The sequence below is a fragment of the Eptatretus burgeri genome, chromosome 12, assembly GCF_056783735.1.
Source record: "Eptatretus burgeri isolate ZD-2024b chromosome 12, Ebu_testis_v1, whole genome shotgun sequence".
Lineage (NCBI taxonomy): Eukaryota > Metazoa > Chordata > Myxini > Myxiniformes > Myxinidae > Eptatretus > Eptatretus burgeri.
In genome coordinates, this window is record NC_140972.1 from 48,442,071 (window position 1) to 48,466,070 (window position 24,000).

Consider the following 24,000-nt stretch of genomic DNA (forward strand, 5'->3'; position numbering starts at 1 on the left):
CGATAAGAGAACACATCAGATGGCATTTTTGCCGTTCGTTGTTCCATATAGGAACATGACGAGCAACTGTCCATTCATCATTTGTGTTCGATTCCCTAATCCTACGTTAGGGAATCCCAACGGGAACGTTTGGGTGAAAGCATATAGTAATATAATTGCATACTAATCATACAGTTTTTGACGGATCAGGCTGAAATTTTTTGACAAAGAGGTTGATTATGGTGCGCATAAAAGTACGGTAGCCGATTTTTGATTTTCGAAAAAATATATGTATAAAAATATTTTTAGGATTTTTCCAAAAATTTCAAAGTCCTGTTGCTAGGCAACGGTGGCGTCCACAGCAACGGTGCTCAAAAGCATACAACTCGATCCTGGTATGAACCTTCCAGTCAAGTTTCATCAAAATCGGTTGACTCCTCTGGCCTCCAGAGCTGTCCATTACATACATACAGACAGACGGAAAACCTGAGAATAACGGTATATATATATATATATATATATATATATATATATATATATATATATATATATATATATATATATATATATATATATATATATATATATATATATACATATAATGGAGCCACTATTGAACGATCTTTCACACATGAAGCTGCTACTCGCTACGTAGCTCGACATACGACCCAAAGATCCTTCAATTTATCTACACGTTGGAAAAAGGTACAATTAGCACCTTGCCGATGAAATAGCCAGCTGAACGTCCCCTTCTCAGACGACGTACTCCATGATGCCCTCTGCTGGTGTTGCACAAGACGGTCTTCTTCGTCCTCTTCTTCTGCTTCCTCTTCAATGGCCAACAATTAATCCCACGTTCTTGTGGTGTTGGCCGAGGGAAGCTCACCCAAGTCTTTCACGAACAGTCTGGCTCGGCCTGACGTTCCACTTGAAGTACAGTTAGGGAAGGAATTAGTAATTTGGCTCCAGTGTGCTGGCAATAGCTCACCTCCTCTTCACGAAGAGCACCACGGGATCTTTCACGAAGAACACCACAAACTGACGTCGGCAGACAGAGGACGCCAGGTTAACGTCCATCCGAGGGACGGCACACACACACACACAAATAAATAAATAAATCACTGCCTGCGCAACACCGTCATGCTAACTCATCGCTGGGCAGAGATTCGAACCCAGGTTCGACAGCTTCGAGGCGAGTCGCACAAACCTTCAGACCATCCTGCCTGTTGCACAAGACGGTCGTTTTCGTTATCGACGTTCGATTCCGTTCGGTCTGACAACGCTTACCAACCGTCGGCCGTTGCCTTCCGGATGCTCGTGCAGTGTTTCGACGTTGCCATGGTGAGGGACTTCGGAAGCCCTGTTTGCATTGGAAAGGGGAAAATAACGTCAGATGACGAGCAGTAACCCCGTGAGATCGTTGGAGCACTGCGTGCTTGGGGAATCTGGTTTAACCTCCTTGTGGTAACTAGTAAGTCTACGTTTTACGTACTTTGTAATAATTTTAGAACTCCTTTCAAAGCGGCCTCCAATAACGGAGGTTTCAGTTCGTGTTATTCATCGGAAAATATCAACAGACGCAAATCATCTTGTCCACCGTCCCTCCATATTTAGTCCAGGAGCCATATGCTGAACCCAGAAATGTTGGTACTGTTTGGGTTTTTGATGGATTCATGAACCGTAGGGATTAGGGTTCCGAGATGCGGAATCGATGAGATGCTGGCTTGGCATCTTTGGGAAACTCGAAGAATTTGCACAAATCCAAAATGGCTGTCACCCAATATGGGTGAAATCGAAAAATGGACATTACTCTTGATTGGAACATGCTGGAAGGATGTTTCTAGTGTATAAGTGGGGATTTTTGATTGTGGTGGCTTCATTTCTCATGTTGAAACAAAGTTCGACATTGCCGAGCAACAAAAATCCAACATGGCTACCATGCAAGGGGGGAAAAGGCTTAAAACGGGAATGACTCATGACTGGAACATGCTGGAAGGATGATTCTCGTGTCTATGTGGGTTTTTTTTTTAGGTATGGCTGATTCATTTTTCACGTTGAAACAAAGTTTTGATAATGTTATGTGTGATCCGATCACATTGGGAAGCCTTACAAAGACGTATGCAAACTGAACAAAAGAATTTCTCGAGCTCAGTCTCTGGATTTTCAGTGTCTACTCTCCATATTTTATGGTAGTGACACCCCTACAAAATGATCTAGGTTCATGACCAAGCAAGCAATGGATGAAAACGCCCCTTTCAAACCTGCAACACCATTTGTATTTGGTTCCTTGATCAATGCTCCACATTCACATCCTGATACAATTCTGACAACGATGGATTAGTTCCAAAAGGTCAATAAGGAACTTGGTCTGTTCACTGTGCACCTTTTGCTTGACATGCAGTTGTATATGGTCGTTATACCATCATTGCCCATGAGCTCCTTGGAGCAGAGCGCAAAGGAGACCGGTTGCTACACGAGTTCTGCTGCTAACTCATGATACCGTATTTCTTTGCGGCTGGTCATTTCTACTATGGCCATTACATAACTTGGTATGAGACAGAAATGAGGACCTCTCTTCCAGATGAAGCAAAAGCAGATTTGGAGGCAGGGGCCTAAAGGCACAAAGTTCATATGGCCTATTTGTTCATAAGCATAAAGAGAGTGTGTGGAACAGTGGACCGATGGATCAATTCTGGGAGCAAACCTACATTTGCTACGGAAGTCAAAGGGTGGCCAAGTTGGGCTGACTCTCTGCCGAGCATGTGGCTTGCTGGATTCTGTCATACCCCCTCTGCCAGAGAGTCAACCATGCTTTCGATTCCATGTACCAGGCTGATGAGGAGAAGTCTGCATCTACTACAAAGCACATGCATAAAGAAGAGGGCACAAAAACGATGAAAGCTGGAGAGTGATGATCGAAAACGGAGTGCAGATGAGCTGTCAAAGCACTCACATCCCCGATCGACAGAGTCAACAGAGCTGTTCAACATTGAAGACAGCAAGGTTGCTGATGAGTCGATCAATGTTACCGACGATTTGGCGATCAGACAAGCCATGGCACATAGCTTCAGAGAATCGCTCCCAGAGGGTTTTCACAAACCTATCAAGAAGAAAGTGAAAACACTTGAAGTCCTGAAAAAGGGTGCAAAGATCGGGTCTACGATAGCAAACGACATTGAAGCACTGTTCAGCTGCCTGTTCGTCCTTGGCCAGATGCGAAACATCGGCCTCAAATCTATCTTTGCCTACGAGCTGTGTGGAGTACCACCAGCGCTTTTTGATGAATGTGGCTTCCTCCGCAAAGACAACAACTCATCTTGTCGAGCAACTCATCTTCACATGGAAGCCAAGGGAGCCAGATGTCGTGATTGTAGATGTGCAGCAGTTTCTGTACCACATTGTTTGGCCCTGTGGAAGTAACGTCTCAACTAGAGCTGCAAGTATGAGCAGATGACTCTTGCAATACAGCCAGATTGCAAATGTGCTCATTATCTTCAACCGGTATCGTGGTATCTCGCATAAGGATCGAGAGGAAACGATGAGACAGTACTGCTTCAAGCATGACCTACAACCTGAAACTGACTTGTCCTCTTCCTGCGAGATGTTATCATCCAAAGCAAAGTCAATAAACGACGACTCTCATGCCTGCTCTGCACATGTGACCTCAGGGCGAATGTGTTGATGATTGGTGAGGACGTGGGGCTTCTCAACCATAAAGACGTTGACGTCCTTATGGTGACCTACATTCTGAACGCTGCCCATGAAGAAAAGCGTGTCATTCAAATCCTCAGTATTGACACAGATGTGTTTGTCATTCTTATCTACTTTGTATCGAAGTACAGCATCACAGGCTGTACTTGACTTCCGGTTCCGGTTTTGAGCGGCAAGAGGTCTCCTTCGGGGCTCCCTGCTGACATTCTCAAAGTTAAGTTCCGGTTGTTATTTGTCCCGTTTTAACTGTTTAATTTTCTCACCTACATGTTAATGTGTGTTCCTAGTTCGGTTTTGTTTCAAAAATCGTGCTATTTTGTGAGTATTTTTGTCGACGTTCTTACTTGGTGTTTGAGGCCTAGTCCTAGGTTTGAGGCCTACCGGTTCCACTCGGTGTTGGATCGTTTTTTTTTTGTTTGTTTGTTTGTTTTTTCTCCCCATTACCTTCAATTTCTATCCTCCCCATTACCTTCAATTTTCATCCTCCCCACTTTCTAAACATCCCCCATTCTCCCAACTAATCTCTTTCTTATCTCAAAAAAAAAAAAAAAAAAAAAAAAAAAAAAAAAAAAAAACCCAACAATAACAACAACACGCTCACCTTCTCCCGATTCTGCTACTTCTTCTTCCTCTTAACTTCCTCCTCGTCTTCCTCGATTTCTTTTTTTTTTTTTTTACACTTCCATGACCTAATCTGTTGAACTCTCTCATACATTAATATTAACAACAAAAACGATCTTATAATGCTTCATCTTCCTCTCTCACACATGTGGTACTCTTTACTGTTTCACAATGCACTTCTCTTCTGCTATTTTAACAGACTGCTCTCATTTCGACCTCTCCTTCATCCCTTGCCTAAAAAATCCAACTATTACAGCGCTTCTTCTCTCCATGCTCTGAATTCGCCTTCATTGCATCCATCAAGAATTGTGTTAAATCGCATCTCTGACCTAAAACTTTTAAAAACCACAGTTTGCCATGGATGCTCGCTTTCCATCAACCATTCTTTTTTCCAACTTCAGTGCCAACTCACCCCCTCACCCCTCACTCTCACTCTCAAAGCAACCATCCCACTCTTCTCCCTCCAAGCCTCCCTCTCACCTCTTTCAAAAATTCCCCCTCACCTTTCTCCCACCTTTCATCCCCCTCACTCTTCCTTCTCTAAGTTTCCCCCCCCTCTCATCCACCAACCTGCCTCCCTCCACTGCCCTCTCACCTCCATCTCTTCACTCCCCCTCCTCAAATCCTCAACTGCCTTCTTCCTTGTCTCTTGTCCCCCCTCTCTCCCAGCACCACAGAGCCTTTTCTCCTCCTCATTCGGCCCCCTCCCCTCGCCATTCTGCAATACCCCCACACTCCTTCAGCAACCCTCCTTACCTCCCCCTCGTCCCTCGTCCCACCCTCCCCCGCCCCTCCACCTCCTGCACCCAAAGCCTCCTCCCCTACCTCTTCATTAAAAGTGTGGACCTCAAATATCCGGGGCCTTCGCTCAAACCTTTCAGATCTTTCCATGCAGGTTGCCACTGACAAACCAGACATTATCTGCCTAACAGAAACTTTCCTCTCCCAAGACGTGTCTGACTCCCAAGTATCTCTCCCTGGTTACTCCCTCTTACGGTATGACAGACCTGAGCCTCGTCCTGGTGGAGGTGTTGCTCTCTTCATCAAAGACTCTATTCCTCACTCTCCCTGCACTGCTCTCACTCCCCCAACCCCCCAGGAATACCTCTGGCTTCGGCTTCCCCTCCACTCCCACCTCATGTTTATATGTGTACTGTACCGTCCACCGAACAGTGATGACTCCATCTACACCTCACTCTCCGAAAACATGGACCATCTTCTATCTTCTCATCCAAACTCTCTCTTCCTCTTATGTGGCGACTTCAATTGTCATCACGCCAGTTGGCTAGGTGTGGGTACCTCTCTCACCTGCCATGGGACGTCAGCAAAAGCTTTCTGTGACTCATTGGGACTGACTCAATCGGTCAACTTCCCGACCCGGATCTCAACCAATGGTACTCCATCTCTTCTGGATCTGATTTTGACAAATTTCCCTGACAATATCTGCTGCTCTTCCTTCGCTCCAATTGGTTCTTCTGACCACGTCCTTGTTAAAGTGGACATCTCTCTGGCTGTCATCAGAGAACCCCCTCACCGCCGTCGAATCTGGCATTTCACTCAAGCCGACTGGCAGGGTCTCCGAGCAGCCATCAAACTTACAGACTGGTCTCCTATCACTACTTTCTCAAACATCAACTCATCCTGGGAATTCTTTCAAAGAAACTTGCTCTCCCTCATGCACAGATTTATCCCCTCTCGTGTTCAGTTGTCTTACCCTTCCTCCCGCCCTTGGTTTACTGAAGCTTGTGGCGAGGCAGTTGTCCTGAAACAACTTGCCTTTGCCTCATGGAAAGCAAACCCAACTGAGGGCAATCTCAGTTCTTTCCACAAAGCTCGGAACAAGTGTGTATCTACCCTCAGGAGAGCCAGAAAACAACATCTTTCTCATCTCAAGTCTGAACTCTCAGACCTCTCTCCCTCCTCAAAATCCTGGTGGCGTTTAATCAAATCTGTTTCTGGTGTAAGTCCCCCCTCCATCCCCTCCCTTACCTCAAATGGCCGCACTGCTGATTCCACACGTGATAAAGCTGAATGTCTAAACTCGGTGTTTGCAGCTAAATCTTGTGTCCCAAACCCATCACTATCTCTACCCACTTTACCCAGTCGCACCCAACTGTCCCTGGACTCTGTATCCTTTTCTCCTGACAAGGTGGAGAGCTTGCTTTCAAACCTCGAGTCAGATTCTGCAACCGGTCCAGACGGCATCAGCCCACGTGTCCTCAAAGCCTGCTCTTCTGCTCTTGCTCACCCTCTCTCTGTTCTATTCACCCTCTCATTTTCCCAAGGTCATCTGCCATCTGCTTGGAAATCTGCTAACATCACTGCCCTGCATAAAAAAGGTGCAAAAACAGATCCCTGTAACTACAGACCAATCAGCCTTCTCCCAATCATCAGCAAGGTTATGGATCCATCATCGCTTCAGACATGAAATCCTTCCTCTTCTCCAATGGCTTGATTTCCAATCATCAATTTGGTTTCAGACCAGGTCACTCTACCCTGGATATGCTGCTACTGCTCTCCCATCAATGGATGGAGGTCCTCAATGCCAGACAGGAAATCCGAGCCGTATCCCTGGACATATCACGTGCTTTTGACACAGTCTGGCACCCTGCCCTACTCACCAAACTCTCTTCCCATGGTATTCAAGGCCATCTCCACTCATGGCTCGCAGACTTCCTCTCCTGTCGCAGTCAACGTGTGGCCCTAAATGGAGTTCTTTCATCCCCTCTTCCTGTGCAGGCTGGAGTTCCTCAAGGTAGCGTTCTGGGCCCTGTTCTTTTCTGGTTTTCATCAATGATCTCTCGGACTTTCTGGAAAATCCTCTATTTCTCTTTGCCGATGACTCCACCCTCTGCCGTACCATCTGTCATCCCTCAGACCGGCAAGCAGCAGCTTCTTCGCTCACTGCAGATCTGGATAAAATCACAAACTGGTCCAACACCTGGAACATGTCTTTCAATCCACACAAATCTCACACTCTCACTATGTCTCTTCGAAAGGACCGTTTTTTACAAAACCCCCCCATCCACTTTCTCAACAATCCTCTGGAAGAAGTCTTTTCTTTCAAGCTTCTGGGTCTCACTATCTGCCATGACCTTTCCTGGGAAAGTCACATTTCCAACCTTGCCTCAAAAGCCAGTCGCCGACTGGGAATCCTCCGTCGTGCAAAGTCCTTCCTCGGCCCTCTTGAGCTCCTGACTACTTACAAAGCTTTTGTCCGTAGCCTGATGGAGTACTGCTCTCCCCTCTGGGCTGGTGCTCCTGCCTCCCACCTTTCTCGACTTCACGCTGTCGAAACCAGGGCTTTTAAGATCATTGGCATCTCCCGCAAATGAAGCTGAGTCTTTGGGCCTCTCACTCAATCACCGCAGGTTGGTCGGTGGTCTTTCTGTCTTCTACCGACTTCCTCTCCAGCCTTGCCCCCCTGCTCTCTCTGCGATTTGTCCCAACCACATTTCCACAGGGCGCTCAAGGTCCGCCAACAACCCCTTCTGGTAAAACTACCAAAATCACGAATCACTGCTCATCTTCACTCTTTCATTCCTCTTTTTTCCCGCCTTTGGAATAAACTTCCTCACTCTATTCTTTCCCATTCTTCCCTCCAGGCTTTCAAAACAGCTGTTCACCACCACCTCTTATCTTCCCCCCATCCAAATCCTCGATCTTTTCTACCCCGATAATCCACCCAAGCCCACTTCCTTCAATTCTCCTGCTTTCCTTCCTGAAAGTCCCTGTAATGTCCATCTTCTCTTCGCCATGTTCCCAGTCCCATCCCCATCCCTCTCCCTTCCACAGTTCACCTAATGTGTCTGTTCCCCACTGTTTTGTCCCTTCCACTCCCGCCCCTCTTGTCTCATGCCTCCTTGCTGTGAGTTGTGTGTTAGCTCTCATACGAGCCTCGACCAAGGTATACAAAAAAAAAAAAAAAAAAAAAAAAAAAAAAAAAAAGGCCTAGTCTTAATGGAGAGGTGGAATGGAAGCATGCTCAAGATCACCCAAATTGCTAAGAAGTGAGGAGAGAAGTCAGGGCAGCTTCTTGGCATGCCTGCTCTGACTGGTTGTGACACTGCTTCATATACGTATAACAAAGGGGAAGTCACTGCATTCAAGAAATTCATGGCTGCAGACTTTCCCAAGTTGTACAATGTTCTAGGCAAGATGATTGCGACAGAAGCAGAGTTGCACAAGATGGGAACAGAGTATCTCTGTGCGCTCTATGTTCTGTCTCACAGGATGAGTGTGAATGTGGCGAGCTACGCAATTTACTCAATGAAGAAGGGCAAGCCTCCTCAAATTAATGCACTGCCTCTGACGGATGAAAACATCTCTTATCATATGCTGAGGGCTCATCTGCAGGTGATGCTCTGGGAGGCAGCAGACAAGCAAAGTGTCCGTCCCCTTCATATCACCAGCTTTGGGTGGGGGATCGTGAATGGTGTGCCATGTCTAGTCACCACCACAGGACCTCCAGCACCTCCTGAGTTGATGGATGTTGTTGGTTGCCAGTGCAGAGCTGAGGAGAAGACATGCATGCAGGCCAACTTCAGCTGCTTAAAGGCTAATCTACCCTGCTCCAGTTACTGCCACTGCTTTGCTTCTGATGAGTGTTACAACCCTCTAACCAAGTCCAAGAGAGGAGAACAAGAGCATTCACAAGGGGAGGAAGAGGAGGAGAGGGAAGAAGAAGAGGAGTTGGATGAGGAGGAGGAATTAAGCCTGACTGACAACGTGATGTACATCTCTAATGTTGTGGTCAGTCCATCACTGGTTTATCATGTAACTTTTCTATTGCTGGCTATGCACGTTCACTTGTAGTTTATTGCTGTGCACCGTTTATAGGAAATGAACATGTCAATTCATTGCAATGGATTGATCATTCTAATCAAGAATAAAATCTATGGCAATGAAACCCACATACGATTTGTATAACAACTGGACACCACAGTCATCCTTATCGCATGTTCCAGTCATGTTATTCCCGTTTTCCGTCTTCACCCCATCACATGGTAGCCATATTGGATTTCTGTTGCCAGGCAACATCAAAACTTTGTTTCAACATGAGAAGTGCAGCCGGCACACTCAAAAACCCACCAAGACACTAGAATCATCCTTTTAGCATGTTCCAATCAAAAGTTATGTCCATTTTTCTATATCACCCATATTGGATGACAGCAGCCTGGTGTTGGTTTAGTGGTTAGGGTGGTGGCTTGGGATCCCAGGGTCCTGAGTTCAAGCCCCGTTGGGCCGCTGAATGAATACACCAGGAGGTTGACTCAGCCTGTCATCCTTCCGAGGTCGGCAAAATGAGTACCAGTGCACTGGTAAGAGGACACTGCTGCATCAGCGGCGTAGCCGTATCCCAACCAATGATGCAACCAGCAGCCACAGGCTGCACTCGATAGAGATTGGGTGACGGCCATCTTGGATTTATGCAACTTCTGATAGTTGCCCAAAGATGCCAAGCTGGCATCAGATTGATTCTGCATCCAGAACCCCTATGGTTCATGAAGGTTCATGAATCCTTCAAAACACATTGCAGTACCAACAATTTGTCTTCTTCTTGTGTATGGCAGCTTAGCTGCCGGGGTCGCTATCATTTCTTGGAAGCGCGACTGTGTCGCTGATCTAGTATACACTGGTACTCATTTCGCCGACCTCGGAAGGATGACAGGCTGAATCAACCCCCTTGTGTATTAATTCAGTGGCCAACAGGGCTTGAACTTAGGACCCTAGGACCCCAAGCCGCCACCCTAATCACTGAGCCAACACCAGGCTACAGTGATTGTGAATGGTGGTTACTGGACTAATTCAAATTCCAGGCATTACACGACATCATCGCTGTCTGCAGAAGGCTCCCGCGATGACGCATTAAAAGGGCGTATTCAGTTTTCAATCCATTTGTTACTTGTAAAATCGAAGATCAATCGATTTTGTTATTCTGTGTGTCTGTCTGTGTCTGTTTGTCAATTGCCTGAAGGTCAAAATTTAAAACCGATCTTTTTTTTTTTTGTATACCTTGTCGAGTCTCGTATGAGAGCAAATGCACAATGCACAGCAAGGCGGGCATGAGACAAGAGGGGCGGGAGCGGAAAGGACAAAACAGTGGGGAACAGAGACATTAGGAGATCTGTGGAAGGGAGAGGGATGGGCGGGGAATACGGGGTATACAATATGGGCATGACAGGGACTTTCAGGAAGGAAAGCAGGGAATTTGAAGGAGGTGGGTTTAGGGTGGATTAACGGGGGTATAAAAGATAGAGGATTTGGATGGGGGACGATAAGAGGTGGTGGTGAATAGCTGTTTTGAAGGCCTAGAGGGAAGAATGGGATTGAACAGAGTGAGGAAGATTGTTCCAAAGGCGGGAAAAAAGAGGAATGAAAGAGTGAACGTGGGCAGTGTTTCGTGATTTTGGTAGTTTTACCAGAAGGTGGTTGTTGGCGGACCTTGAGCGCCCTGCGGAAATATGGTGGGGACAAATTGCAGACACAGCAAGGGGGACGACACCGGAGAGGAGACAGAAGAATAAAGAAAGACCACCGACCTGCCTTCAGTGAGAGAGTGAGAGGCCCAAAGACTCAGCCTCATCGCAGGAGATGCCAATTATCCGAAAGGCCTTGGTTTCCACAACGTGAAGCCGAGAAAGGAGGGAGGCAGGAACACCAGTCCAGAGAGGAGAGTAGTACTCCATCAGGTTGTGGACGAAATCTTTGTATGTGGTCAGGAGCTCAGGTGAGCTGAGGAAGGACTTTGCACGACGGAGGATTCCCAGTCTTTGACTGGCTTTGGAGGCCTGGTTGGAAATCTGGCTTTCCCTGGAAAGATTGTGGCAGATGGTGAGACCCAGAAGCTTGAAAGAAAGGACTTCTTCCAGAGGATTGTTGAAAAAGTGGATGGGGGGTTTTCCAAATGGTCCTTTCAGAGAGACATAGTGAGAGTGTGAGATTTGTCCAGATTGAAAGACATGTTCCACGTGTTGGACCAGTTTGTGATTTTACCCAGATCTGCTGTGAGCGAAGAAGCTGCTGCTTGCCAGTCTCAGGGATGACAGATGGTACGGCAGAGGGTGGAGTCATCAGCAAAGAGATAAAGAGGGTTTTCCAGAGAATCAGAGAGATCATTGATGAAAACCAGAAAAAAAAGGCCCAGAATGCTGCCTTGAGGAACTCCAGCCTGGACAGGAAGAGGGGATGAAAGAACTCCATTTCGGGCCACACCTTGACTATGACAGGAGAGGAAGTCTGCGAGCCATGAATGGTGATGGCCTTGGATACCGTAGGAAAAGAGTTTGGTGAGCAGGGCAGGGTGCCAGACCATGGCAAAAGCACACCATGTGTCTTGGGATATGGCTCTGATTTCATGTCTTGCATTGAGGATCTCCATCCATTGTTGGGAGAGTAGAAGCAGCATATCCAGGGAAGAGTGACCTGGTCTAAAACCAAATTGATGATCGTAAATCAGGCGATTGGAGAAGAGGAAGGATTTAATGTCTGAAGCGATGATGGATTCCATAACCTTGCTGATGATCGGGAGAAGGCTGATTGGTCTGTAGTTGCAAGGATCTGTTTTTGCACCTTTTTTTGCAGGACAGTAATGTGTGCTGATTTCCAGGTGGATGGCAGATGACCTTGAGCAAATGAGAGGGTGAATAGAACAGAGAGAGGGTGAACAAGAGCAGAGGAGCAGGTTTTTAGGACACGTGGGCTGATGCCGTCTGGACCGGTTGCAGAATCTGAGTCAAGTTTGACAGCAAACTCTCCACCTTGTCAGGAGAAAAGGACACAGAGTCCAGGGACAGTTGGGTGCGAATGGGTAAGGTGGGTAGAGAAAGCAATGGGTTTTGGACACAAGATTTCGATGCAAACACCGAGTTTAGGCATTCAGCCTTTTTTCACCAAGTTGTGGAGGTCGTCTCAACTGAGAATCCTATCTAATTTAAGGTCAAAGGTCAAAGGTCATCTTCAGGTCAAATTTCTAAAATCGTCATTTTTCATCCGATTGACTTGAAATTTGAACATGATTTGCATATTGTGTTACTGAATTGGGAAACCTCCTATTTGAGATCAAAAGGTCAAAGGTAAACTCAAGGTCAAACATCCAAAATCATCAATTTTCAAATGAAAAATCATCAATTTACATCCTATTAACTTGAAAGTTGAACATGATTTGCATAGTCCATCACTGAATTGTGAAAGCAACTATTTTTGAAGTCAAAAAGGTCAAAGGTCAACTCAAGGCCAAACTTCTAAAATCATCAATTTAAATCAGAAAAATAATCAATTTTCATCCGATTGACCTAAGCTTTGATGAAGATTGTCATTAGCTCGCCTGTTCGAAGAACAGAGAGCTATAGCGATACCCCCGGCGTGACCGTCAGCGTCAGCGTCACCGTCAGCGTGAGCATGAAAATGTTAAAGTTTTTGGTGCAAGTTATTTCGAAGCTTGCCATTCATTTAATATGTGTACTCGGATGCTGATATTTGGCATGGAGATTCCTTTGGGGTATATTGTTGATGTTGTGAAGTTGAAATTAAAAAATAATTTCAAATGTTTTAAATTTTTGACCTGTTTTGAACTTAACTTTTTTGTAGCACATCAACGTTAAAGTTTTTGGTGCAAGTTATTTAGAAGCTTGCCATTCATTTAATGTGTACTAGGATGCTGATATTTGGCATGGAGGTTCCTTTGGGGTGGTGAAGTTGAAATTAACAAATAATTTTAATTTTTTTTAGCTCGCCTGTTCGAAGAACAGAGAGCTATAGCGATGCCCCTGGCGTGAGCATCAGCGTGAGCGTGAAAATGTTAAAGTTTTTGGTGCAAGTTATTTCCTTTCTAATGTTTTTATCTACCACACAATTTTTTACTGATTACAATTATCAAATACATATATTGCTTTAAAATTATTTGGATCAGACTTCACTGCAATGCTTAATAAAAAATATCATTAGACTAGTCTTTTAAAAACGATAAATGTATAAACAGGCGAGCATTGGGTGGCTTTGACACCAACTCTCTGGTTTTAATCGTAATGAAATGGACAATTTGATGTATCCCTGGCAACCTTTGGAGAGAGGGTGGATTTTGCAAGTATCATGCTCTGCATGACGTCTTTTTCTTGTCCCGTGTATTTGTCTGTCTGTTTTTTATGTTTACTGCCTAAAGGTCACAATTTCAAACTGATCTTCACAAAACTTCACCACATGGTAGAGTTCATCAGCATTTGTTTTTGAGGTCAAAAGGTCAAAATAAGCCAATGGTCAACAAATTTGTAGCATTTCTAAAATTCTCAATTTTCATCTGATTGACTAGAAATTTGAACAGGATTTACACATCAAGTCACTGAATTCGATCACCAATTATTTTTGAGGTCAACATAGACCAAAATGTGAACACAGGGCAAAGGTCAACAACTACAATGGAATTTCTAAAATCCTCAATTTTCATCCAATTGACTTGAAATTTGAAGAGGATTTGTACATCAGGTCACTGAATTCAACCACCAATTATTTCTGAGATCTAGATCGGCCAAAAAGTCGACATTGGCCGATTTTTAAAATTGTCAATTTTCATCCGATTGACTTGAAATTTGAAGAGGAGTTGCATATTTCATCGTTGAATTCAACCACCAATTACTTTGAGGTCAAATTTGTTTTATGGATTTTGCAAGTGTTGTGCTATACATGACATCTTTCTCGTTCTGTTTGTCTGTGTGTTTGTGTGTCAATCACCTATAGGTCACAATTTTAAACCAATCTTCAAGAAACTTCACCACATGGCAGAGTTTGTCATAAGCAAGAAGCCGATTATTTTTAAGGTCAAAAGGTCAGCATAGAGCAAAGGTTTGGCTTGCCGAGTTATTTTCTTAACTTGCCTCTGTTTACTTCGATAGTGATATAAATCTAACTCCAGTCATGTTATTGTATACTTAATAAATGCCTTCTGCTTCTCCTTAATAGCATTTTTATCTCACTACTCAACCACCCTGGCCTCTTTCTGCTTCTAGTTTTACACCTCATTGGAATGTACTTACTCTGCACTCTACACATTTTCTCCTTAAAGGTTTCCTATTTCTCTGATGCTGATTGTCCTTTTGTCCTCTTCTCCCAATCTACATCACAATCCACATTCTCCCAATCTCTCTCGTCAAACCCTCAAGGTGTGCCTTCCTGAAATCTAATATACTTACCCTACTATTCTGAACTCTAACTCTGAACAGAGTCTTTGCACACACAATGTTATGGTCACTTGCTCCTAAATACTCCCCTACCTTCACCTCCTCCACCATATTGGAATCATGACTAAAAAGGAGGTCTAACACTGCACTCCCCCTCATGGATTTATCTACAGACTAGGTTAAAAAGCAATCCTGGACTACAACTGGGAAATCTTCATCTGCTCGGCCCTTTCCCTGTCCCTGGACCCAATCTATCCCTGGCAAGTTAAAATCTCCCATATTAAATACTCTTCCCTTACCATATGCCCTTTTGAATTCCTCATGTACTCCTTCTTCCTCTTCCTTCCCATTTGGAGGCCTATAAATGCATCCTACCAGTATCTTACTGTTTTTACAATCTCTAATCTCTACCCATGCAGAATCCTCGACATTAATTCCCTCTTTAGGCCTAGGTCACATTTGCCACGGCGGCCGTGGGGTCTACAAAATCTACGGCCACTAGCAATTATACGGCGGCCGCAGTATTTCCACGGTCACACAATGTAGCAGTCACATATGTTTTCATTTTTCGGGGTGCCGCACGGCATATTTAGGCCTAAGTCACATTTGCCACGGCGGCCGTGGGGTCTCCAAAATCTACGGCCATTAGCAATTATATGGCGGCCACAGTATTTCCACTGTCACACAATGTAGCAGTCACATATGTTTTTATTTTTCGGGGAGCTGCACGGCGTATTTATAAATTGTGGAGACCGAAAACGTGGGGTTGCCATACAGTCTTTGATTTGATGTCGCACGGTGACCTTAGGGTGTTCCTGCGGCGGCCATATAATTTTCAAGGCAGACGCAAGGTGCCCGCAAGGCGACTGCAGGGGGACCGCAGGGGGGCCCTAAGGCGGACGTGCGGCCAGACGGACGGTAACGAATGGGTTGATTTTTTTAAAAAAATTTTTACCAGTTTTTTTTTCGGCTTGTCGAATTGCTACGGCGAACGTAGAAATGAAAAAAGTTATAACTCCGTGTTATAATTCCACGGCGACCTTACGGCCTGTAAAATATAGCCAAACGGCGTAGGGCCACCCTGAGGCCACTGCAGAAACTCTGCGGCCGCCGCACGTTTCTGTCAATTCAGAGGGTGTACGGCTGCCGTATCCTCGCCGTTGAGCAAATGTGACTTAGGCCTTAGGTCTTAGAAATTGTGGAGACCGAAAACGTGGGGTTGCCGTACGGTCTTTGATTTGATGTCGCACGGTGACCTTAAGGGAGCCCTGCGGCAGCCATAGAACTTTCAAGGCAGACGCAAGGTAGCCTCAAGGTGCCCGCAAGGCGACCGCAGGAGGCCCTAAGGCGAACGTGCGGCCAGACGGACGGCAACGAATGGGTTAATTTTTTTTTTTTTTTACCATTTGTTTTGTTTCAGGTTGTCGAATTGCTACAGCGAACGTAGAAATCAAAAAGTTATAACTCCGCGTTATAATTCCACGGCGACCTTACGGCCTGTAAAATATAGCCAAATAGCGTAGGGCCACCCTGAGGCCACTGCAGAAACTCTGCGGCCGCCGCACGTTTCTGTCAATTCAGAGGGTGTACGGCCGCCGTATCCTCGCCGTAGAGCAAATGTGACTTAGGCCTTAATGCCACCATCTTTCTCTTGATGCAATGCTCTCCTTCACTCAGACCTAAGAGCTTAGAAAGTAAAAAGAATCACAAGTTTTCAGATTCTATATGAAAAATTCACCAAATGACATAACAGCAAACACTAATATTTTATGTTGTTGGAACTTCCCAGGTGGTCTCAATGCCTGCCACTGGAGACCACAAGAGGTCTCAAAATTTTAAAATATCAATATGCATGGCTGTGCCAAGTTCATGGCTTTTACATAATCTTATGCAATTTATTTTTCAAAATTTGTTGGACTAATGGACGTTTAACTTGAACCAAAAGGTTTTTTTTTATCATTGAAGCTTGAATGAGTTATCAAATGAGCTTGTGCTTAGATTGTAATTAAAATATAAAATGTAAACCGAGTTATCCTCGTGTTGTGTCGCATCGAGAAAAGCAATTTCCGCATTACAGTGAAAAAAATGGCAATCCAATTTTCACAGCAGTACGGAATAATCCATTACTGATGACATCGAGCACACTTTTCATGGCAAGAAAGTGCAAACTTGAATTTTTAAAATATCCGATCGAGTTTACACTTTAAAGGTCAGTTCAAGTGATGTTGTGTAAGTGGATTCGCTTCTATAGAGGACATCATTTCTTCTTCTAACATTTCAGTTCATGGTGTTATTATGTGATAGTCAAGCTGTCTGCTTTGGTAATTCAATTGTAGCAATCATGGTATTATCACTATTGACTGAGAGGACTACAACAAAGTGTGCCATTACTGTTAGAAACCTCCAAAACAACAATTTATGCGGGTACTCAATAGTGGTATAGCCAAACATCAGTAACGTCACAACCAGCAATGGCCCACAACTTGGGATGTGGGTTTACAAATAACACCTATTTTATCATCAAAATGTTTGCAAGATAGAGACCATTATTTTACCTTCTTCTTTTTCATTGCATGAGCGAGGTTCGTGGAAGAATAAGGTAGAACTGACAGTGGGACAAACGTAAGGGAATGAATGAATAGGATAAGAAGAAACGGAGGAGGGGGAGGAAATACTGAAACGAGCCAGTAATATCGTTGGATTAGGAAAGGTTGACGATGTCAAAAGGTTGATTGGGTTAATAAACATCAAAGAAACAGAATTAGTGAAGACAAGGGATGGTGGTGCACTGTTGCTTGAAGTCCTAGATGGAAGAGTGAGACAGAACAGTATCTGGAGGGTGGTTCCACAGACAGAAGTAGCGAGGAATATAAGACACTTTTGAAATGACGTAATTCACCCCATAATATATGTATATATATATATATATATATATATATATATATATATATATATATATATATATATAAGCATATATGTATATATAAGCATATATGTATATATGTATACATGTGTATATGGGTTCTGCTAAACCGGCACTCCCCTGAGGCCATGGCCCACAACATATAGCGGTTCCCGAGATAGTTATTTCATTAGTATTCGTTTTAGATAGCCCTTCCCTCATGTGTAATGGGTTTATGGGGCAATATGTGTTGCATGGGCTTGAGGTATGTCTTTATTCCCATCTTTTACTGATTTTGCTGCACCCACAAACCTCTCCTTTCTTCATGCACACATGCAGACCACAGCAACAAGGGCAACTTAAATGCATATGCACCCCCTTTCACGTTCAAACCTAGTGCCATTACCCAACAGACGCTCACCGAAAACCTTCACAGAACATGAAGTACAATGCTACAACATTCTTCCAACCACCACGACGCCTTCATAATAATTCACCGACACAATCGAACCCCAACTCCAGCTCCAGCTCACCGACACTCACTATTGACGCCACAATGAACGACCACCACCACAAATCACTATGCAGAAAACTCACCACTATGATCACTGCTACACCACCATTGCCATCACTCAATCATCACCATCGACATCAAAATCGCCTTTTGGGACCAACAGGGAGCAAGGGAGTGACCTGTACCATTGTAAATACTCAGGTCTGGATGTTCTAGCATGTAGCTTGAAGCACAAATGTGCGCGAGACTCCGTTCAAATTTGGATGGATAGTCCTAGCATTCCACTCAAATATGGCCCTAATTAGGTGGGAGCTATTACGGCCCAAATACCCTGGCGCCATATATACAAGGCGTTTCAAAAAGAGTGATGCAACTTCAAATGCATATTTACAAAGAAAGAAAAACCTCTGGAACATGAACCAAACATATCTTGAAAGCTTCTGACATGGTATTTTCGATCACTCATTGCTATTGCAGTAAGTCACTGCTAGAGTTAGTGAGAGTCCAAGGTCTGAAATTGGCATTTACACAAAATCCTTGTAATTGATATTCTCGATGTGTGCCCTCCGCGGTTCAGACAGGCATTGATCCTGACTCCAAAGTTATTTCAAGCCTTCCTGTAGGTCTCATATGGCATTGCCTGGAGGTAGTCTTACACCTCCTGCTTCAGGTCATCCAGTATGGCAGGGTGGTTGGTGTAGACAGAGCCTTTGGCAGCCCCCCATAACCAGAAGTCCAGAGAGTTCAAGTCTGGGCTACAGGGTACCGAGTCATAAGTGGTACCCAGGACAACGAGGCAGTTTCTGAAGAGCTGCCACAGGAAAGTGATGGCGTCACCAGCTGTATGTGGGAGTGCACCATTCTGCATAAACCAGGTCATACTGAGCTGGTTTGGGGTGACCTTTTGGACTCGATCATTATGGAACTTCTGGAGCAAGGCCTGGTTGCACTCACTGTTGATTGTCACCGACCTGGTGTTGTCATTTCACAAACCAGTAAGGCCCTAGCATTCCGCATCTGGCATTGAAGGCACAGAAGCATGTGAACTTAGGCCCTTTCAGGTACTTCTCAGTGATATCCTCAGGTAATTCTGCCCCCCAGAAAATGTTGTTGGGGTTGTTGATGGCACCATTCAAGTGGAAATGGTCTTCAGCACTGAACCAGATCAGGTTGATCCAGTTTGGGTATCTCTCCATCCTATCACTGAGCCAATTGCACATATCAAGTCTCCTCATGTCATCTTGACTCAGTTTATGCCTAATATAGATGATGTATGGGAAAAGCTTCAGTTCCTTAGTGAGGATACATCAGACTGATGTTGGTTTGATGCCTAGCTCCCGGGAACACCGGCAGTGGGACTTCTTGGGACTGTCTACTGCAGAATCCCGCATGGCGTCAATGTTGGCTTGGCTCTGGTGATTGATGTTAGCCTGCCACTGTTGCCCTTGCTCTTGTTGTGCACTGTAATCTTGTGCTCAAAATGTTTCACAATATGTTGAATGGCACAATTTGTGGGTCCATCACGTGTTCTGAGGTCGAATTCACGTCGGAACCTTTGGCAGGTGTGCACATATGATTTTGTCTCATACCACAGAGCCACCAGTTTTGTCTTCTGCTTCACTGTCCAATGGCATAGTTGAGCGATGGAGCTAGAAATCCCAGGGAAAAAATACCACGATAACACCTCCAAACCCTGAAAGGAAAACGGTAGGGGTCAAAAAACAAAGAAATGGTGGGAAGTCAAAGTTGTATCAATCTTTTTGTAACACCCGTATATAAAAATAATTGAGGATATATATATATATATATATATATATATGTATATATATATATATATATATATATGTATGGATATAAACATATATATATATATGTATATATATATATATATATATATATGTATGGATATAAACATATATATATATATATATATATATATGTATATACAGTAGACTAGGTGGAAGTCGGCAGCATCAAAAAGTCCCAAATTTATCTCATGTTAAATCCCTTTGAATAAAGGGTCATCCCTCCGTAAGTCGTCATCTCTAAGTCGTCACTTCGTCTAAGTCGTCAGATGTTGTCCATTCCCACGTAATGGAAACTCAAGGAAATTACCACTCCTAACTCGTCACACGGAACTACTGCCTCGTGAGAAGCCCGATTTCATGGAATCGTGATGCTCGCTCATTGGTGTACACCGCCAGTGATAGGCTATTTATAACTGCGTACACACGTTAATCGCACTGCAGGCAGGACAATCGCGACTAAGCGTAAGCTTACAACTTAAACCTACCAAGAAAAATACGACATTATCCAGTTTTGCGAGGCAAATCCACTGATGAAGAAAACAGACATAGCTGAGAAGTTGGACATCAAACGGCAGACATTGAACGATATCTTGAAGAATAAGGGCAAGATATTTGGACAAATGGAGAAGATCGTGGGAGAAGCCGGTGGGAAGTGTGAAATGTGTGAAATGTGTGTCCTTTGAAGATGTCGATGACGCGCTCATCATCTGGTTTCGGCAAATGTTGGCTCAGCCAAATATTCAGTTTCGGGTATGTATATATATATATATATATATATATATATATATATATATATATATATATATATATATATATATATATATATATATATATATATACATATGTATATATATATGCATATATATATATATATATATATATATATATATATATATATATATATATATATATATATATATATACGAGACGATCCGTGAACCCTTTGGGTTCCCGTTGTGACAGCGGTTGATGAAAAAAATCATTTCAAGAAGAAAAAAAAAGATAGCTCCAGCGAACTATACCGCTGAGGTTGTTTGCATTGATAAAATTCTCCCGAAGAGTACTTCACTGAATCAGGAAATGACTTTTTAATATTTTTTTTCATTGCTCGATTTGAACGAAACTTGATACTGCACACCTCAGGAGAATGGTGAGTAAGGTGGCCCTAAAATTTTTGTGCTATCATGTACCGTTTTGGCTGTACTTCGGGAACATACGTACATACATACAAGATGAGAGTTTTCATAATATATAGTTATATATATATATATATATATATATATATATATATATATATAAATAAAAATATGTATATGTAATACATTATTGAGGATATGTGTGTGTGTGTGTGTGTGTGTGTGTGTGTGTGTGTGTGTGTGTGTGTGTGTGTGTGTGTGTGTGTGTGTGTGTGTGTGTGTGTGTGTGTGTTATATCCATTGCTGACGCTGGAATGCACAAACAATTAATGGAACGAACCCGTCAACTCTCAATCAAGGATATTTCTTGTCCTGTATTCCTATATTCCCGTGAGTCCAATTTGCATTCAGGAACAGAACAATTGTGGTTAGAACCTTTTTTAAATTTTCACACTTTTGTCTAAATGCTGAATATTATGTTTAAAAGATGATTGGAATCACAGATTTCATGCTAGCAATGGCAGGTTAAAAGCTGCCTGCAATCTGAGGACAATATAACTTGTGCTTCGGCCATTTTGAGATCAAAATGGATCATTTTTGGATTGCAATCATTTTGAGAACCATGGATTCCACATCTTCAGGTTGATGAAAACCGAAAGAGTTCTCCTTTTGGGACGTGTAAATCCCATAAGAAGTAGAAGTTATGATTTTCATCGGGTGTCACACCCACTTAACTGTGTATATATATATATATATATATATATATATATATATATATATATATATATATATACATGTATATATATATATATATATACATTGTTACGAATTTCCGCCCGGTGTGCGATCGGCCACCTAACTCAAATCGCGACCGCGTCGCCCACCGGAACAGACAATTCAGTCGTGACCCTCCTTGGAACTACTGCCAGGAGCTAGTCACGGGTGGGTCTTTCGACCACACCACAATCATGCCAATCGGCCACCCGCGCAGGATAGGGTTGTTCGCCAAACTCGACCTACCTAAGTACCGGCGGGAGTAGTTAACCGGGCGATCGTACCTCGCCGCTGGCCGGACTAGGACACGAACCGTTTAAGCGGTCCGTTTCGTGCTTCAGTGATAACCAAGCAGTGTTATCGCCGGCCCCGATGGACGTGATTATTTACCGGGTGCTTACACCCCTCCTACCAATTCCTTCCGTGATGCAAGATGGAACTTTCAAACAAGGGAAAGGACGCAACGAAACGGGGAACAGTTCAACAAGAACATTTATTGCACACTCAGACAAGCACGTATTTTACAGCCATACAGTAAATCATACACGTACACAGTGGAAGCAAGCAAAGGCAGAGTTACAACCGAATAAAGTGTCTTTATTTCACACGCACACTTAGACAATTCTACTTATAAGATGGCACCACTACATGCATTTACACAAAAGCAAAGAAAAGCCACCCTAACAGACAAGGGTGGCAGACAGGTCCGTGGACCAAATGTATGTGGGACCTGGATGAGCGGCCAGGTCCACGGGACCGAGGGGTCTTACCTGCGCCCTCGTGGCGCGATGGCGGGCAAGCCGCAATGTCAGCGTAGTCACGCCTGGCTTCGTGCCCCTGTCGTGGCCGGTGAGCTCTCTCCGGCGTTCTCCGCGCAGGCACGTGTTTCACCGTCGGCACCACGGTTGGGGAGGGGAACGGACGGGGTGACCGGCGCTTTCTTAGCGCGGAGCTCGGTAAGGGAGAGGGGAATTGCTGACGCTCTGTTCAACGAGTTGACGCTCTGGACCGCACTGGCTCTGGCGAACTCCTCCTGGCTGTGGCCTCCACTTCTCCCCTTCTCCGGCGGTGGTCCCCACTCAGCCCTCTGGTTCGCCTCTGAGCCCTCCTCCGCGTCCCTGCTCCTCTCAGCAACTCGCTTCAACTTCGACCTGAGCTCCGAGCTCCTTCCTCTCCGTCGATCGGCCCCCGTCTGCCTTTCCCCGTCTGCTTCGAGCTCCGTCTCCCGACTCTGCCCCACCGACACTGCTCCTTCGAGCTCCATCCTGTTCTCTGACCCCTCCAGACTGCCTCGAGCTGCGTTGTGCTCGCGCTTATATATGCTGGGGGAGGAGTGCATAGGTAAATTTCTGGATCACAGCGGGTTTGGAGGCGGGGCTACACCACCTGATGCTCAGCCATTGGATGGAAGAAAAGTGGGCTTGAATCATTCCTGATCCGATTTCTTCTTCGAAAGCATCCCATTCACAACCCATGGCACGACGTTCGGTAGAAAGGCGAAGGTGGTGGGAGTTTGCTGTGGTGGTTTGGTGTAGTTGTTTGGGGGCGTTGTTGGTGGTGGCGATTTGGTTGTTGGGGGATGATTGGTCCAAAATAACAACAGCAAAAGAAAAAACGGCAAAAAAGAAAAAAACACAGAAATTCCCCCTAAACAATGGTGGGGAAATCTAACTACACATATACTTATCGTCATAACTGATCTAATATAAGGTCCTTTATGGTGGCCTGCAAATTTCCACAGCCGTAACAAGATATATATGTATATATATATATATATATATATATATATATATATATATATATATATATATATATATATATATATATATATATATATATATATAATGACCGTTTTTACAGCCATTTTTCCCTGCTGTGTAGGGGTTGGGCTTTTTCTTGAGGCAATGTTTTTTATGGCCGGATGCCCTTCCTGACGCCAACCCTGGTCACCTCTTACGACACACAGGGATATGGTACACCTAACCGGGGCATACACCGGGACCAGTACACTGGTACTCATTTCGACGACCTCGGAAGGATGACAGGCTGAGTCAACCCCCTGGTGTTAATTCAGCAGCCAACGGGGCTTGAACTCAGGACCCTGGGATCCCAAGCCACCACCCTAACCACTAAGCCAACACCAGGCATATATATATATATATATATATATATATATATATATATATATATATATATATATATATATATATATATATATATATATATATATATATATATATATATATATATATATATCTGGAGTGAACCTGCAGCACACACTTCCGGGGCCAATCAGCCGCCATGTTGGAATACCCTCCCGTAGCTAGAATGGAGAGGTACAGGGATAGCTGAGTTTGATAAGCGCCGGACTTCATCAGGTTCC

The 24,000-nt window shown here is 44.2% G+C and overlaps 2 protein-coding genes across 7 annotated transcripts in view; one reads left to right on the top strand and one right to left on the bottom strand.

Annotated features, from left to right (window-relative positions):
• CFAP206 (cilia and flagella associated protein 206) overlaps window positions 1-1,353 on the bottom strand; it is a 63,292-nt gene extending 61,939 nt beyond the window's left edge. For 2 of the 5 annotated variants that reach the window (XM_085850445.1, XM_085850440.1), the window contains exon 1: window positions 698-1,305. The gene's annotated coding sequence lies outside the window, so the exon portion shown is untranslated. Of the gene's footprint in view, window positions 1-697 lie in introns of all 5 variants that reach the window. The other 3 variants (XM_085850441.1, XM_085850444.1, XM_085850442.1) reach the window with 3 other exon arrangements.
• LOC147015569 (uncharacterized) overlaps window positions 1,319-24,000 on the top strand; it is a 45,282-nt gene continuing 22,600 nt past the window's right edge. The window contains exons 1-2 of one of the 2 annotated variants that reach the window (XM_085850447.1): window positions 8,284-9,063; window positions 14,044-14,148. In XM_085850447.1, coding sequence (XP_085706573.1) covers window positions 8,353-9,063; window positions 14,044-14,100 — 768 coding nt within the window. In that variant the 5' untranslated portion in view covers window positions 8,284-8,352 and the 3' untranslated portion in view covers window positions 14,101-14,148. Of the gene's footprint in view, window positions 1,451-8,283; window positions 9,064-14,043; window positions 14,149-24,000 lie in introns of those variants that run through there. The other variant, XR_015050376.1, reaches the window with a different exon arrangement.